The following is a 17,367-nucleotide window of genomic DNA, read 5'->3' on the forward strand; positions in this document are numbered from 1 at the left end:
GTACTCGATTGTGGGTAAGATTAATTTTTTTTAATGTAAGAAAATATTTAGGTATTGCTAATATGTTTTTTTAATAAAAAAATAATTAAACTATATAAGGATTGACTTGATGTAATATGATCGACTTATAAGGTTAAAAAACAATCTGGACGATCGATAAAAATATAATTTGACTAGAAAAATCAAGACATCATCTTTTTAAAATATTAAAATGATAATATATTAGATCGATTCAAATCAACTCAGGTTAACCTACTAAAATTATTATTCAAGTCATGATCAGACTCTGATAGCCCTATAGAAAGCAATTAAAAAACTTTATCAAACTTAATTATCAATTAACATAATGTTTGAAATTAAAAAAATTAATTGAAAAAAGGATACAAAAACCATATGAGTCAACCAACTAAATGCATGAATTAATTATAAGATTGGAATAATATCATAGAATACAAATCAGAATAAATTATTAGCATATACTAAAAGGCCTTGGATTGAATTGAAAAAAAAAGAGACAAAAAAATGATATATATCAACCCAGGTTAACATATCAAATCTAAGTCAGGAGATTAAGTTTAAAAAAATTATAAAGTCCAATTCTCAATCAATCTAATGTTAAAAAAAATTTTAAAAAAAATATTCAATTAGAAAAAAACAAAAAAAAACCCAAGTCAACTTAACTAACTTACAAAACTCGTGACTCGAGTTATGAGATCATGATAACCCTATATAAAAAAATCAAATAACAATTATGAAGTTTTATATAAAAATAATTAAAAAAATAACTTGAGTCAACATAAATTACTAACAAAAACTCATTACCTGAATTATAAGTCAAGATAACTTCATTAAAAGTAAATTAAAATAAATTATGAAATTTAATTCCCACTAAATTAAAGAATGAAATTTATTTTTTTAAAAATTAAATTAAAAAATTAAAAAACTCTAAAAAATCTTAAGAATCAAAATAAAAAAAGCCTTGGTATTCACTATTCATTGTTTCAGTAATATACCAAGGTCTTTTAATATACAACAACAACAACAACAACAACAATAATAACAACACGATGAGTTTCACCTTAAATTTTAGGTTTTTGTAGTTTGAAGTTTATGGAATTGTAATCTCTGGTAAAAACAAACACTACGTACATAGATTAGGATAAATTTTATTAGTGGTAATTAATGAAGATGATTATCATTCATGTTTATATTAACCAAATTTAATCATTTTCACTTCTATTTTATAATTTCTTCCGCAAAGACATAGTTCATGAAACACATCTAGCTGATCACCATGATTATCAAATAATTGATGAGGAAATATTAGCTATCAATTGGAGGAAAAAAAAAATCAAACAAGCAAACCTCTCTTTTGACCTCAAAAGGAGGAAAAGAAGCTAGTCTATCTCTATCTTGGGTGGAGTTTTAATGTTTTATTATTATAAAAAAAAGTAAAAGTTTTATGCAGCAAAATCCAAAAAGCACCGATTAGTACCTTACTTAGAAGAAACAAAGATTTAGATGCGCGTCATTTTTAAAAATAAATAAATAAATTCTTTTTCCATAGCGCCACTAGGGTAAAAAGTACAAGACCAAAATTAATCTAAATCAATAAAAAAAATATTATTTCATTTTAAAAAAAATTAAAATAACATTGTATTTATTTTTTTTTAAAAAAAACTCATACAAGGCCTCTTATATATATATATATATATATTTTTATTAATAAGAGTGTTTGAGCTAACTTGCGCATACCTCGACTAATCTCATGGGCTCTGAAGTTAATGAGCATATAAGTTTCTAGTAACCATCATATTAGCAACCATAGGGTTCGAACTTGAGACTACAGTAGGAGCAAACTTTTTAATCCCAAATTCTTACAATTAAATCACCTATTAGATGATTATCTCTTATAAATTTTGTTAGGTTACAAGTGAACTTATTAATTTGATCAAATTTGATTGGATTAACTTTTATTTAATTTAATATAAAAGTTAAAATGAATTAAATTAACAGGTCACTAAATTGAGTAGCACCAGTTAATAACACTAAGTTTTTCCCGTCAAAATCCAAGGGTAACATTAAAAATCCAAATAGTTTATAAAAAAAAATCATAAAATTAAAATAGCTCTCTAAATTCTAGGATGATTCCACATACATATATGGTATGCTTATTTTTTTTATCCGTAAACTAATCTCAATCAAATTATACTGAAAACGTTGATATTGCTAATTGACATTTTCATGGCATAATCATTGTCTTAAATTCAGGCGAAGAGTGAATCATGGGAATTTAGAGAACATACTAGCTCGAAACTAAAAATATTTTACGTTTGGTAAAAAGGAAACATTCAAGACAAATCTTTTTTAATTATCCCCATTAATATCATACATAGCTCCTACCATTAGTGGCAATGCTGATCGATCCTATTTATATCTCCCTCCCTCCCTCCCTCCCTCCAATACTATAATCATTTCATAAAATTGAAGTTTCCTTTACCTCTTTTCTTTTTGATACCCTTTTGTGCTTCATAGAAATATATAATTTTTTTTTTCTGGGATAATATGAAGTGCCTAGTTACCGTGTTGTTCTTCTTGTGGATGGCTTCCTATTGCTCATGCCGTCTAATATCCGAGGCTACTGGAAGGAGGTTTAATGTGCTCGACTATGGTGCTGATGGAAATGGCAAAATCGATGCTACACCGGTACATGTCCTGCTTTATTTTTTTAGTAGGTTTAATGTGCTCTTGTCTATGGGAATTTTGTTTTACTTGCGAGGTATCTTTCAAGTAAATCTAAGCGATTCAGTGTATTTTAGTAAATAATTTCTTTTGAATGTTAGCTTCAAGATTTGGACTTAAAAAATCGAAAGTGGGAGCAAACCTTCTTGATTGTTGGACTTACTCTTTCGAGTTCTACGTAAATGTGTTTGTACTTTTGTTATTTTTCTTTAAGCTTGATAACCTGAATGTATGTGGAGAAAACTAGATATTTATGCATTGAAAATGTACTTGAAAGGCTTTCCAAAAAGCATGGGGGGATTTCTGTCAAGCAAGTGAAGAAATGCCAACCCTTGAAGTACCAGCAGGGAAGACGTTCTTGTTGAAGTCGGTCTCGTTCAGTGGCCCTTGCATGTCCAAGAACCCTCATGTTTTGGTACGTTTTCATCAAATATTTTGTTTTATTTAATCATTGACAAACTGGGTCAGTGAAAAAATCTAGCATTGTTTTTCTGATTGTAGATCGAAGGTACAATCGTTGCACCAAACAGCTTTGATTCATGGGATGATGATGATTATCAAAAATGGATTGGATTCACAGCCGTTGTTGGTCTCATTGTTGATGGAGGGGGAAGATTTGATGGACGAGGAGAAGCTTGGTGGAAAGCTTGCAATGTATGTCTACCTTTTGATCAATAAAGTTTAGCTAATTCCTTCCAAGCTATCTTTCTTGAACTGTCACTCATTTTAATATGAATGTTAACCAAAACAATTCTCTTCAGGATAATGATAGTGCCTGCTCGAAACGTCGTCAGGTGAGATTTATTGATCGATTAGTCTTCATTATCCTTGAAACATACAGTGAATCCTTTTATTATTTTCTGATTGTGCAAGTGATGAATGTTGCGGATGTAGGCTCTCCATTTCAACAAATGCAATGGTCTCCGACTAAGTAACTTGCACCATGTCAACAGCCAAAAAGGTCACATATGCATAAATGCATGTGATGATGTCGAAGTCTCCAATCTTCAAATCCTTGCACCAGATGAGAGCCCAAATACTGATGGGATTGATATCTCTGAGTCAAACCATGTCAACATCCACGACTCTTTTATAGGAACCGGTGATTGAACTTTCTAAGATTTTCCCTATCCTTATGCTGCTGGATCTTCATTGATTATCAATTAGTTTGCTTATATATGCACATATGGTTCTGTTCAATTAGGTGATGACTGTATTGCCATCAATGGTTTTTCCACTTCCATTAATGTTACTGGTGTCAAATGCGGGCCAGGCCATGGTATAAGGTTTGTCAGCAAACTTGAACAGTTCACCACTAATGTTTTGTTGGGTTGTGTTTAATTTCTTCAAACATTCTAAAGTTCTTGATTTATGGTTTTTGATTCTTAACTCTCTGTGCAGTATTGGAAGTCTAGGAAAGGATGGAGCCTATGAAACAGTAGAAGATGTCCATGTTAAAAGCTGTGCCTTCAAAGGAACTCAGAATGGTGTACGAATCAAGACATGGGAGGTAACCATGGAAAGAACCAAAACTTTTATGTCATTTCATGTTATTACAATTATGTCATTTCATGTTAAACCCTAAACAAAAAATGTTTTTTTTTTTGCTCTCTAGACCGGATCAGGATATGTCAGGAAGATCACATTTGAGGATATCACATTTGTAAATTCCGAAAACCCTATTATTATTGACCAACAGTACAATCCTAATGGAAACAGGGGTGGCTCAGGAATAAAAATCAGTGATGTTACATACCGCAATGTGCGTGGATCTTCAGCTGATGAGGTAGCAATCGCTTTGAATTGTGCTGGCAAAGCGGCTTGCACCAACATTGTAATGGACAACGTTAAGATTACCTCCTCCAATCCTGGAAAACAAATACGCGCCTCTTGCAATAATGCCAAGGGAACTGCCATCTCTGCCTCTCCAACTGTGCCCTGCCTATCAAGTTGACTATAGCCTTTTCAGTGCAGCTGCAGTTGTAATTTGGAAACTATAATATTATTTCACTCAATGTCCCCAGCTCTCAAAGATAGGTGGTATAGAATAATGCAGCAATTGGCAGCAAAGTCTTCTATGGGATGTTATCCAAAGAGACTATTGGCAGTGTAGAGTTTATGAAGTAATTTCAGTCACACTCTTAAGGTTTATGGGCAAGGTTTTTTTCCTCCCCTTTAATTTCTGTCCATCTTATTTGTCATGAACTTGCATTGATACATTCAGTGCAAGAATCTTCTGGAGTTTACAAGCTTGTCAGTTTACAGGCATTGATAAGCAGGGGGTAAAATGAAATATTGCAGGTATTTAGGGAAGAACATACATCAGATACAGAATCATATATTTGCTACTTTTTAAGGAACTTAATTCCTTTCCTGATGAAAGAAAGTTAAGAAACTGTAGATAAATTGAAAATCAGCAACAAAATATCTCTGGTTTAAATGGAAAATAGGAAACAAAGGCTTGTTACCAGTTACGAATCCTGGAACAAAGAAACTGCTGCTTTATTTGAGCTAAAATCTTCACTTGAAAAAATGACTGTCTCTAGCATCACTCAAACACAATTGTTGTCCGTAAAGTGTACAAAATCTTGATCGGTGGTAAATAGATTAAATTCAAAGAGCTTACTTATGAACATGTAATTGCTTGTCTTTTCTATTCAAGATATTTGCTTCACTGATTCCTCAAGCTGACAAGCTCAATGTCGAATATAAGAGTTCCCAATGTTGAGCCTTCTCCATTGGCAAGACGTGTTGGATTGAAAATGGTAGTAAATAGCCTCTGCCTGTCGAAGAACTGCTAAGAATAACAGAATATAAGTGAGAATCCAGATGCGTATCTAAGAAAATTTATGCCAGAAATCACTCAACGTATTGAAGTTAAACAACTCTCCAGGAAGGATCCAATGTTTCTTTTTATCAATGACAAATGCCTCCAAGAGTTTGAAATGTTCAGATTTGTGTTTTTTCTTGAACCGAAAGTCTTACGTACGAAAGAGGTGTCTTTATCAGAGTGAACAATAAGAGTTGAGAACTCTTCCATTCACAATAAATAGCTCAACCAAATGTTACAGGACAGAGACAGAAAATGAAACACTGATTTATGGTTATGGTGTAATGATGTCTTGAAAATCTCAGTGTTTTCAATGCAAATCTTGAGCCCTAGTAGGTAGACTGAATCGGGATTTCAGAGGCAGAGTCCCCTGGACATGACCGTACTAGACTTTCCTGAACCTATTTTCCCCTATGGATAGCAAATTGTGTTTGAAGAAGTATCGTTTAAAAAATAGACTTTACTGGAGCTTGAAAGTTTCTAGCGACTGTTGTTGGTCCTGGAAGAAACTCATGAAGCTTAGATATGCTGTTTGAGGAAAATCAGCCACGCTATTGCGAAAGGGGAAGAATCTTTCCTCTTGTGAGATAATTGGCATCCTCATGTCCCTCTTGCTAAACAATATAGGACTAGACTGATTTATGAAACTTCAATCTCTAGTGATGCAAGCTGCAAAGGTGTCTTCAACTATTTCTGGTTACGAGTGGCATTAGCCAAATGCAAGGCCAGACGAAATGAATGGATGACATTTGAAGTGTTATGTGGGCATTATTCATCCTTGTTCCAGTAACATTGCATCTTGGCAAACTGCTCCGATACTTATAGCCCACGAACACTAAAAGTAAGGCTTTAACATTTGGCAAATGACCTATGCCCCACAAATTGCTTCATTTAGAATAACCAGGGAAACAACATACATGGCCATAGTACTGCAGAGAATTATAGATAACCAAAGAGAGGAGAAAGAAAAAGAAAGGTTAAATAAGAAAAACAAACATTGGGAGGTAGAGGTTCTTGAGTGGTATTCTGGTAACCCTGTGAAGGTGGAATGATGACTCTACGAACCCCACCAACTTTCATTGATCTCACGGCCGTTTCAATGCCAGCAATGACCTGCCATGCCATGCCATGCCGGCCAGTAAGTAGTACAAGATTAATCTACCTTTTGACTTGATCTCTAACTAATAGTAACTACCTTACCTTCCCAGAACCAAGTGTGAAAACAAAAGGAACAGGTTCACCAGCACTGTCTTTGTGATCATACGTTGAATCAAACCTCCACCCTTGTTTTGCTGCCAACCTTCCATAGTAATGTATTGCAACCTTCATACATTTGAATGGATGGGCTTAATTACAGGCATTAATATGATTATCTGAAGTGATAGGAGAGGAGAATACCTGGTCTCCCTCATCGGGGACTGGGCCGGAACCAATGCGAAGGTCCAAGGCCTTGACACCACCAGAATTTGGGAGGTCCAAGAAGTCAGTAATTGAAGTAGCAGAAGAAGCAGCAGGACATGAGAAGGTAGGTATAGAAAACAGTGCTGTGGATAAGGAAATGATAGACAATGAGAGAGCCCTTCTTGTTGGTGAAGGAGGTGATGGAGAAGTTGAAGAGATCGGAGGTGATGAGGGGAGGTGGTGGGGTACGTGAAGGGATGGGAAGCAGTTCAGCAATACCAAAACCTTATCCATTTTTTGGAGAGGCACGGTCGGATAGTACATAATCATGTTGGGGAAATACATGATCATATAATTATGTTGGAAAATAATAATCAGCGACTGGAGGAAATATGTGTAATTGTTTTTTAACAATTTGGACTTGGAGAACTAGGTCACGTATATGGTCCATGATTTTGTGATTTGTGAAATATCTTGGTGTGTTATTAGGAAAATGATGCATAATATTTTTTAAAATAATTTGTTTTTAGATTTTTTTTATTTTTAATATTAGAATATTAAAATTATTAAAAAAATTATTAATTTAATGTCTTTTAAATAAAATATATTTTTAAAATGTACTTAAAAATAGCAGCCATTATACTTTAAATGTGTGAACGACTAAGAATGCATATATAATTTTATTTATGATTTCATCATTATTAAAAATCACAAGGATGATGAATGCTGTTTACTTTTATTTTAATGGTTCTTAGCTGCTTTTTGATAAAATATAAAATAAAAAAAAAGGGAAAGAAAGCAAACTATACCTTTGTCCAGATAAACATTCTTATACATTAACTACACGTGAAGGAAGAAAACGTACAGCCGTCTTAGCTCAGCTGGTAGAGCGCATGGCTTTTAACCATGTGGTCGTGGGTTCGATTCCCACAGACGGCGACTCTTAACTTTCGAGTTCACTTTTCTTAACTGATATAAATTTTAATTTTAAAAAATAAAGATATTCTCATTTTTCGTATAATAAGATTAAATTGTTATTACATTACACCTTTATGTTTTGGAATTTGTTTTTTTTTATAACATGCTATTGAATTTAAACAACCGCTCCACCTCCTTCTTTAGTGCCGTGGATAATTGTATTTGAGGGAGTTGAAAACATTTTATGTTTAATGTTTAATATTGTAATGTAAAGTATTTTTTTATTTAAAATTATATTAAAATAAATTTTTTATTTTTAATATTGAGACGTTAAATCTATAAAAAATATTAAAAAATATATTTTCAAGAAAAATAAATATTAATCTTGTTCAGTATAGAAATTCTTAATTTTGACTCAGAGTTCAATGGGATTATTTTATGGTATTATTTAAATTCAATTATACAAAACCGAGTTTAATAACTATTATTTTAGCAATAATTGTTTTTTTTTTAAGAAGCAAACAGTACCACGAGAGCACAAGTACCCGACTTGTCTTGGAGGTGGCCCCCCCACATTGCCACTATTTTCTTTCTATTTTGATTTTTTAGCTCAGCATAACTGAAGATTTCAAAAGAAGAAGAAGAGGAGCATTGCAAGAAAGCACCAAGGCAGCGAGAAATGGAGAGCAGTGAAGAAGACGATGATTTCCCTTTTATAGAAAGCATTACTCCTCAGTCCAAGATCGACTCTTTGTATCAATCTCACACTGAGAAGGTTTGTTTTCTTCTTCCATGTTTTTTTTCTTATTTAAGCTAAAATGGTTCAGGTTTTGGTCTGTAAATTTTGAATATAATCGTTTCTCTTTGGTGACTATTTGAGAAAAGATTTGATTTTTGAATGTGGGGTTTCCTTATTATGAGCTCAATTTGTGTCGAGGGCTGATTTTGTCATCTGGGTTTCCTTCATACTGTGCAAAAGCGTGTTTATCGGTGTTTTATGCTGGTCTAAGTTGTACTAAGTTGTTTTAATTCAAAATCCTTAATCCATTGAAATACAGTTTTAGTAATTGTAATGTTTAGATGTATTAGTAATATCTCACCCTTTATTGGGCTCACAATAAATCTAGATTATGATAGGTTGGAGCTTCTTGTGTTGATCTTGGGCATTCAAAATGGTTTTCTTTTATGTCATCCTTTTGCGCTGATTTTAAGAATGTTACTGTGTTAAGATAGTTCCATGATTTTTTCAGTAACTTAAATAAATTTTTGACTGCAGGGAATCAGAAAAGTTTGTTGTGAACTCATTGATTTGAAGGATGCAGTGGAAAATCTATGTGGCAATATGGAAACAAAGTACTTAGCTTTCTTGAGGTAATAAATTCCATGTGTTATTACTTGATAATGAGTCAAAATGAAATGTACCATGTGTTATGTTTGATCTTAGAAAGCTAGCTAGGATGATTTTCTATTCTGAGACTTGGAGTTGGATTGCCATATCAAGCTCTTCAAGGAAATGATTGCAAGCCATTTAGAGATATCTGTTCTCTCATACTTTCTGCAGGATATTGCTTCCTCCTCTCCTAGATTTTAAGCGCTTCCTCCATTTAAGTTTTGTTCTGAATTCCAGAAGAATTTGGGCTTTCAGTCAATAATTTGGATTGCTTGTACTGAAATACTAAAACTTGCATATTTGTTTTGCCTCTTCCTTACTTCAGTGGTCATCCAAATACTTGTAGTCTGGATAGGTGACCTTCTGTATGGACTATCTTTACAAGCACAAGCCTATCCAAATCTGTAGCAATACACGGGAGTGTTTACAATGGATAATATCTCCTTGCAACAATCATAATCAATAATGTCTGGATATTCTTCTGAACATTTCCTTCCATGCCTTGCTTATTGTCAATTTAGTTCTGCTTCATAGTTTCCTGCTGTAAATTACCTTAAATTCCTAATCCCGTCTACTAAATGTTGTTTTATGATATTTGTAGAATGTCTGAAGAAGTAGTGGAAATGGAGCATGAGTTGATTGAGTTGAGAAAGCATATTTCTGCACAACAGATTCTTGTGCAGGATTTGATGACTGGGGTTTGCCGTGAACTGGAAGAGTACAACTCTGCTAATGGTGACATTGGTGATTCTCTGCAAGACCTTCAAGTTGATGAACTTCAAAGTTCCTTGCCAAGTGACACAGATATTCGGAAAGAAATATTCTTGGAGAATTTTGATGTTCTCTTGGCTGAACATAAAGTGGAAGAAGCAATCGAAGCTTTGGAAGCTGAAGAGAAATACTGTCCGGAGCTGAAAGGTCCTGGAGATACCTCATCCATGGAAGCATCATATAGATCAGTGTTTTTGAAGAGAAAGTCAATGCTTGAGGATCAACTGATTGGGATTACTGAACAGCCTTTGGTTGGCGTTCTGGAACTAAAGAAAGCTTTATCTGCATTGATCAAGCTTGGGAAAGGTCCTTTGGCGCATCAACTACTGCTAAAATCATATGGGTCCCGCCTCCAAAAGAGTATTGAGGTTTTCCTTCCTTCATGTTCCGTGTATCCCAAAACATTTCCTGCTACACTATCCAGGCTTATGTTTTCAATAATTTCGGCGACAACAAAAGAATCTGGTTCAATATTCGGTGATAATCCTGTATATACCAATAGGCTCGTTCAGTGGGCAGAGTGGGAAATCGAATACTTTGTACGGTTGGTTAAGAATAATGCACCCTCTTCTGAGACAGTTTTTGCTTTGGGCGCAGCTAGCAATTGTGTTCAGGCTAGTCTTACATACTGCTCAATGCTGGAATCACAAGGTCTGAAACTGTCGAAGTTGCTTTTGGTCCTATTACGACCATACATTGAAGAAGTGTTAGAGTTTAATTTTAGACGGGCCAGAAGGGAAGCTCTGGATGTGGCAGAAATGGATGAGAGCTCACTTTTGTCACCTCATTCTATGTCTCCATTATCTGCATTTGCAACTTCATCAGACAGTGTGCTTGTTGATAGTGGAATGAAATTCATGGACATCGTTGAGGTAAGTTGGTTCTCTTCTGTTATTGTGAATGAAAAATCCATACCTTTATACTCAAATCAGCATAAGCGATGTGTTCATTTATAATGCCTTGCAAGGAAACAATCACTTTCGACTCAGCAATTGCACTGCGTAACTAATTTGATTATTCTTGGCCACTTGATTTTACACAGCTACTTCAAGGTTCATACAAGCATCTATAGACCTTGTGTTCTAGTGCTTGTGAATATGTCTGCACACATAAATATGCATTTGAGGATGTATGTATGACACACTCTTGGTTCACAATGTTTCCAGTTTGAAGTTTTCTTATTGATCTGCTAGTCTACTACTTTATGATGATCCAATGATCATTTCATAGAATTGTTTGGTTCAAATAATTTTTACAGGATATATTGGCACAGCTTACGCCCATGGCTGTCTTGCATTTTGGAGCAAATGTATTGACAAGAATTTCACAGTTGTTTGATAAATACATGGATATGCTATTTAAGTCCCTACCAGGCCCCTCTGATGATGACAATCTCACAGAGCTGAAGGAGGTTATACAATTCAGAGCTGAAACCGATTCGGAGCAGCTTGCACTTTTGGGATTAGCATTTACTATTCTGGATGAACTTCTACCACTTGCTGTAATGAAAGTTTGGAGTCTAAAAACTGAAAGCAGGGAGTTGGAAAGTGAAAGTACTGTGCCTAATGCAAGCATTACTGCAGAACTGAAGGAATGGAAGCGCAACCTTCAGCATTCTTTTGACAAGCTTAGAGATCACTTCTGTCGGCAATATGTTTTGAGCTTCATCTATTCTAGAGAAGGAAAAACACGATTAAACGCACTAATTTATTTAAGTGGGGAAGGGGAGGATTTGTACTGGGGCTCTGATCCTCTTCCATCGTTGCCATTTCAGGTCATCCTTCTTCTCCTACAAATCAAATCTCCATGCTCTTTAGCACTCTATGCGAGTTTTTTTAGTCCTTTGTGATCTTTTGTTTTTAACTTTTTGAGTAGTATCAAATTGTGTGGATTCTTTGATCTGACTCTATTTTACTTGCAATTCAACTTAAAACATGCTCTTGAGAAATGCATAACCAGGCCAAGGATCTTGAATCTGACCCCCTTCTCTCACTCGAGCCACCAAGCAGAAATTGGGCTTAATATGCATTGTTGCACCAGTGTACTTTTTGTACTGAAGATATGTTTTACTGCAGGCCTTATTTGCAAAGCTTCAGCAATTAGCAATTGTGGCTGGAGACGTGTTGCTTGGGAGAGAGAAAATACAGAAAAATTTGCTTGCTAGGCTAACAGAGACTGTTGTGATGTGGCTGTCTGAGGAGCAGGAATTCTGGGATGTATTCGAGGATGAATCAGTTCCACTCAAACCACTTGGCTTGCAGCAGGTATTTTGTTATTCCCTCCGAGAGGATTCTGGGGTGTGGTGTTTCTGTCTTTTTCCTATGCATTTTCGGATGCGGTTTTTTGCTTTGTTTTAGGAATTAAAATTGTTTTGTGTTGGTCATAATGCATTACCTGCTCTTTCCCAGTTATTAGAAAATTATTTTCAGCAAAGGATGATCTTTCTTCTTTATCCTCGACCCAAGCTTGTCCTTTGTTAAATAACTTCTATAAGGAATAATCTTCCTTCTATATCACAAGTTAAGAGTGCAGGATTAATTGAGTATTGTGAAGTCTGGAAATTGAAAAGTTGATTAATTGAAATTTAACCAATGAGTCAGTGACTTGGTCCATCAACTGGGTTGATTTGATCTCCTTGTTAACTGCTCTCCATCTACTCTGTATTCTAAGCTACTTGAATTTGTTTTTGCAGTTAATACTTGACATGCATTTCACTGTTGAAATTGCTTGTTTTGCCGGTTACCCATCTCGACATGTGCAACAGATTGCATCAGCTATAATTACTCGAGCAATCAGGACCTTCTCAGCTAGAGGCATAGATCCACAAAGGTACTCGTAGTTCATTTCCACTGAACACTGCTATTCTCACTGGCAACTGATTTTTCCAACTTTTTTCTGCACAGTGCACTTCCTGAGGATGAATGGTTCGTTGAAACTGCAAAGACAGCCATCAATAAACTTCTGTTAGGAACATCTGGGTCAGACGCATCTGAGATTGACGAGGACCATGTTATCCTACATGATGAAATGGTCTCAGACTCCGATGACACTGCTTCTTCCCTTTCATCAATAGAATCATTTGAATCTTTTGCTTCTGCAAGCATGGGTGAACTAGATAGTCCCGTTTATTTCACTGGTTCTGAGGGCTGAAGATTTTTCCTGTGATAGTAATCTCTGCTCAAGATTTTGAATGTAAAGATTCAAATTGTGAAGCTTAGGACCGTGCCTTGTCATCAGAAGTAATGCTCACAAATGTTGTAGGAAAGTATGTTGTTGTAGTATCTAGTAATATTAGCCGATAAATGTACTTGCAGAGCTGTTATATAAAGATCAACGTTTCATGCTGACCAACATTGTAGACTTTGTAGTTGTCAATGTAATGGAAGCAGATGTCTCTTGTCAAGTTAGTTAATTTATGCAATTTGGAAGGCAGATTTTTACTCAGTTCTTAAAGCTGCTATGGAATTTAAGTATTTAACCAGTGGAGATTTTGAGCTTCTGCAATGTTTCGTTTCCTTTTCCTCTATTTACTCCTCTAGATTCTGACATGAAGCATCAATTCACGTAATTGAACTGATTAGTTTCTGCCATTGCCATTGTTTTTCTTCTAGGCAATAACTAAAGTGTCATTCGTTAATGAACACAAAATTATTTAATTTGATTTAGTTCATTTACTAATTCAAATCAGCAAAGACTCTTTTGAGAAATGGAGTAGCATGTTCATGATTATCACTTCAACATCTGGTGTACATATCAAGCTGTTTTAAGGGCTGCGATGATCTTAATCACCAAGCTATCCTTGCATTTGAAAATAAATAAATAAATTAATTAAACGAACTGATTTATCCATACTAAACTTGCTTATTTGGTTCGTATAGTGAATCCTCATAATTTTATCACCATTAAATCTCTATAATATAAACACACACTTGCTGATTAAAAATGCATGCTTTATTTCCCAACTTTCGAATCTTGTTTACCTATATAAGGTACTAGTGGATCAACCTAAGATATACTAAACTCGAGAGAAGCGAAGCGATTGTGTGTGGAATGAAGATTGGGTTCTTCTTCTTTGCAAATTCTTAAAACCCTAAATTGATCAAAACCAATGTCTCTTCTTCATATCCTAAAACCCTAGAAGAAGCAAAAGCCGCCTTTGATGATCCAACATCAAAAGAAGCAATGGAATCATTAACTTCAACAAAGTCCCATGGAGAAACATTCCAAACAAACACACCCTTGACTGAAAATCAAGAGGAAGAAGAGGAGGGGTGGGGACTCTTTAGTTATTAAATAAATTATAATTTACAATCACCATTTTTACTTTTTTTTTTTTTTAAAGAAGATGTTAAGTGTGCATATAAAGTTTAAAATGTACTTAATTTTCAAATAAAGTAAAATCAAATTTTATAAAGTTTGATTATACAAAAAAATAATCTAATCAAATATGTGGAGTCCTTATTTATAATTTTAAAAATATTTTTTTTCTAAGCCATACATGGCTAGTCCTCGTGCATGGAACTCGTGTAACCCTAACACTTCCTTTTTCTTACTTCTTACATTTAATTATTAAGTGATTATTTTAATCATTTTTTTTCCAAAAATTCGAGGCAAATTATTTGCAATATGTTTTTAGTTTTTAAAATATATTTAGCTTATGGACACGTCATTGCAAAGCAAAATTCCCTTTTTCCCTTCACAATTCAATTTTCTCTTGGTGGCAATGTGAGCCTATGATCATAGAATAAGTATTGTTTTTTTTAAATAGAATGAATATTGTTATCTCTTAGCAAAATGGATCAATTCCTTTCTTGACCATGAGATACCAACAGTATTCTAATACTATTCTTCGTGATAAAGTCGACTGCATTTTACACGATTCCTTCGTTTCAAAGTTAAATCGAAAAGATTCTCTCCATTTCCCTGGTTATAGAGGCTTCATAAGGATTCATGGCATTCTCTCAGAACCGATATTAGTGCATAGACTTCTCTATTTGCTCTCAAGATGTCAGAGGCAGCTGATCCTGGAGAAGTGAAATATGAAGAGGTTGGATATGCTATTAGCTTTTTTAGTAACTCTATTTCTTAAGTAGTTTTTGTTTGCTGCAGTCTCCCTTGGATTAAACATTTCTATAAACAAACTTGGGTTTTAGGTCATTTCATTCCACTTTGATTGTCCTTGATTATTGTTAAAATGAAAATGCATGCAAGACTATCATTGAAGACTGAAAATGATGGTGTTATTGATGGGCTAGAATGGTTTTTATGTTTACAGGATACGGGTAGGTGGAGGTTTACGCCAAGGTCATTGAACATCACTTGGAGTAGTACCGAAGGTTATTGGACGATGCCTGAGAAAGGGTACTGATAATTTTTCCTTTAATCAATTTCAGTGCTGTCTTTTTTTGAGAAAGAAATAAAATTACAATTCTTAAGAACTGTTTAATAATCAATGATATGGAGAAAAGTATCACAGAACAGGAATTTTCTGACTTAGAGCACATTTGATGCACACGTCCTACACATAAATTACAGGACGGATGGCCCTGCAGAGTTGAAAAACGTATGCTGGCTTGAAATAAACAGCTCAACCCCAAAACCCCTATCGAAAGGGGAGAGGTATGCACTGAGCTTCAAAATATCTATGACAGAAGACAATTATGGTTGGCAAACAGCTCCTGCTTTCATGATGGCTAAGGTAGGGAAGAAAGGAATTGCCAAATGGGCAAGAATCAATCTGGCAGATGTGCCAGTAGATCACGAAATTAAAGTTCCTTTAGGCAAGCTTCGGTTTGAAGTTCCGGAAGATGCTCAAGATACCACACTCTATTTCGGATTCTATGAATTGTGGTCTGGAGGATGGAAGGGAGGTTTACGCATTCATGAGGCTGTAGTTGAAAAAATGCCAGATGGAGGTTCTGTTCAAATTAATCACTCTTGTACCATCCTAGAGTTATGGCCAAATGTATTTGGAAAGATTTTTTTTTGGTGAAATATTCTTATGAATCCAAGAAAAAAAATCTGTAACATCATAATAAAATCCTGCGATTGAATCTGCAAGATTCTATAGTCCATGGTTCTCCAGAATTTAAGAGCAAAGTCCACTGGTCTTTGGTTTAAATTACAATGGATAACTCTCCCTTCTCTCTAATTAACCTGCCAAACCTATCTCAAAATAAATTAACCTGAGAACTTGGAAGTCCTGAATTTATTAGTGGCACTCCTCTTCTAAACCGTTCTCACTTCAGTACAAGAGTTGAGCTAGGAAGGGTCCAAAGGGACAGAGTACTGTGAATCTGCAGATGCTGAATTAGGGTGAATTTAGCTAAGGATGGCCTTAAGAGCCGCTACAGGTGTGTTGGTATGAAGTAACAGGCTCAGCTCATCATGTTACAAAAGCGAAGTCGTCTGAAATTAACTTCAAGTTATCTATGAAAAACAATGCATTTTCTTGGACTGATACACCTGTTTTGATGGTGGCCAAGACAGCAAAAAAAAAAAGGGGAAGATGCAAACGTGGTTAAAAATAAACCACTCAAAGTTAGGAGAGGAGTCAAAGGAAATTCCTATAGTAGTATCTGAATGATTCTAAGAAGCTTCAAACCTATTGATCATGAGGTCCGATGGATCACTGTATTTTTAGAATTTCAGTTTTAGCCTAGTTCGATGTTTTAAAGGGTCAAAACTTAATGATAACCTAGGGTTATCAAGCCTCGATAAAATAGATATTACTTGTTTTTGGATACAATACTTTTAGATTTAACTACAAAATAAACCCCATCACATATACATCTAATAATTTGCTAAACTTAATAATTTAGGATATAACTTCATGCTCAGTTTAAGTATACATGAGTCTAGTGTATTATCAGATCTGATATTAATAAGTTTAATTATACACTAAACTTAAGTATATATAGTTTGACGAGTTGTCAGATTCAATATTTTTAGGTTCAGCTAGACACCAAGCTCAAATACATATAATTCTAGTGAACAATCATACCTAATAATATTAGAATTAGCTACGCATTAAACCTAAACAGACATAAGTTTGATAAAGCTATCAGACCTAATATTATTAAATTCAATTATGTCTTGGGTTCAAATATAAATAAATTTAGTAAATTATGAAATTCAATATTATTTAAGTTTAGCTATACCATGAGGCCTAATATATATGCTCTAGCTTATGTTTCATTTCTTTTTGCTCTTTTTACTCCTCTAGATTCTGACATGAAGCATAAATTCACGTAATTGAACTGATTAGTATCTGCCATTGCCATTGTTTTTCTTCTAGGCAATAACTAAAGTGTCA

General features: G+C 34.5%; 4 protein-coding genes and 1 non-coding gene across 5 annotated transcripts; 4 read left to right on the plus strand and 1 right to left on the minus strand.

Moving 5' to 3' along the window:
* The first annotated feature begins 2,466 nt into the window (after positions 1 to 2,466).
* LOC133677990 (probable polygalacturonase At3g15720) lies at positions 2,467 to 4,893 on the plus strand. Its single transcript, XM_062100136.1, has 8 exons — positions 2,467 to 2,706; positions 3,020 to 3,157; positions 3,244 to 3,396; positions 3,504 to 3,536; positions 3,637 to 3,844; positions 3,947 to 4,028; positions 4,144 to 4,252; positions 4,358 to 4,893. Exons 1-8 carry the CDS (start codon positions 2,566 to 2,568, stop codon positions 4,694 to 4,696), a joined length of 1,203 nt encoding a protein of 400 aa, XP_061956120.1. The 5' UTR covers positions 2,467 to 2,565; the 3' UTR covers positions 4,697 to 4,893.
* A 330-nt stretch (positions 4,894 to 5,223) lies between these two features.
* On the minus strand, positions 5,224 to 7,334 carry LOC133677992 (peptidyl-prolyl cis-trans isomerase FKBP17-1, chloroplastic). The gene is made up of 4 exons (XM_062100137.1): positions 6,971 to 7,334; positions 6,773 to 6,895; positions 6,569 to 6,685; positions 5,224 to 5,536 (listed from the first exon to the last, which is right to left on the minus strand). The coding sequence occupies exons 1-4, from the start codon at positions 7,322 to 7,324 to the stop codon at positions 5,414 to 5,416; spliced, it is 717 nt and encodes a 238-aa protein (XP_061956121.1). The 5' UTR covers positions 7,325 to 7,334; the 3' UTR covers positions 5,224 to 5,413.
* A 505-nt stretch (positions 7,335 to 7,839) lies between these two features.
* On the plus strand, positions 7,840 to 7,912 carry TRNAK-UUU (transfer RNA lysine (anticodon UUU)). The gene has a single exon. It is a non-coding gene; the product is annotated as a tRNA-Lys (tRNA).
* A 560-nt stretch (positions 7,913 to 8,472) lies between these two features.
* On the plus strand, positions 8,473 to 13,496 carry LOC133678622 (exocyst complex component EXO84C-like). Its single transcript, XM_062101003.1, has 7 exons — positions 8,473 to 8,666; positions 9,168 to 9,262; positions 9,883 to 10,924; positions 11,311 to 11,826; positions 12,128 to 12,316; positions 12,745 to 12,881; positions 12,956 to 13,496. The coding sequence occupies exons 1-7, from the start codon at positions 8,571 to 8,573 to the stop codon at positions 13,200 to 13,202; spliced, it is 2,322 nt and encodes a 773-aa protein (XP_061956987.1). The 5' UTR covers positions 8,473 to 8,570; the 3' UTR covers positions 13,203 to 13,496.
* Positions 13,497 to 14,939: 1,443 nt separating this feature from the next.
* Positions 14,940 to 16,112, plus strand: LOC133678991 (protein PHLOEM PROTEIN 2-LIKE A9-like). The gene is made up of 3 exons (XM_062101544.1): positions 14,940 to 15,099; positions 15,328 to 15,413; positions 15,588 to 16,112. The coding sequence occupies exons 1-3, from the start codon at positions 15,058 to 15,060 to the stop codon at positions 16,042 to 16,044; spliced, it is 585 nt and encodes a 194-aa protein (XP_061957528.1). The 5' UTR covers positions 14,940 to 15,057; the 3' UTR covers positions 16,045 to 16,112.
* The last annotated feature ends 1,255 nt before the right edge of the window (positions 16,113 to 17,367 follow it).

Source organism: Populus nigra, chromosome 18 (assembly GCF_951802175.1).
Source record: "Populus nigra chromosome 18, ddPopNigr1.1, whole genome shotgun sequence".
NCBI lineage: Eukaryota > Viridiplantae > Streptophyta > Magnoliopsida > Malpighiales > Salicaceae > Populus > Populus nigra.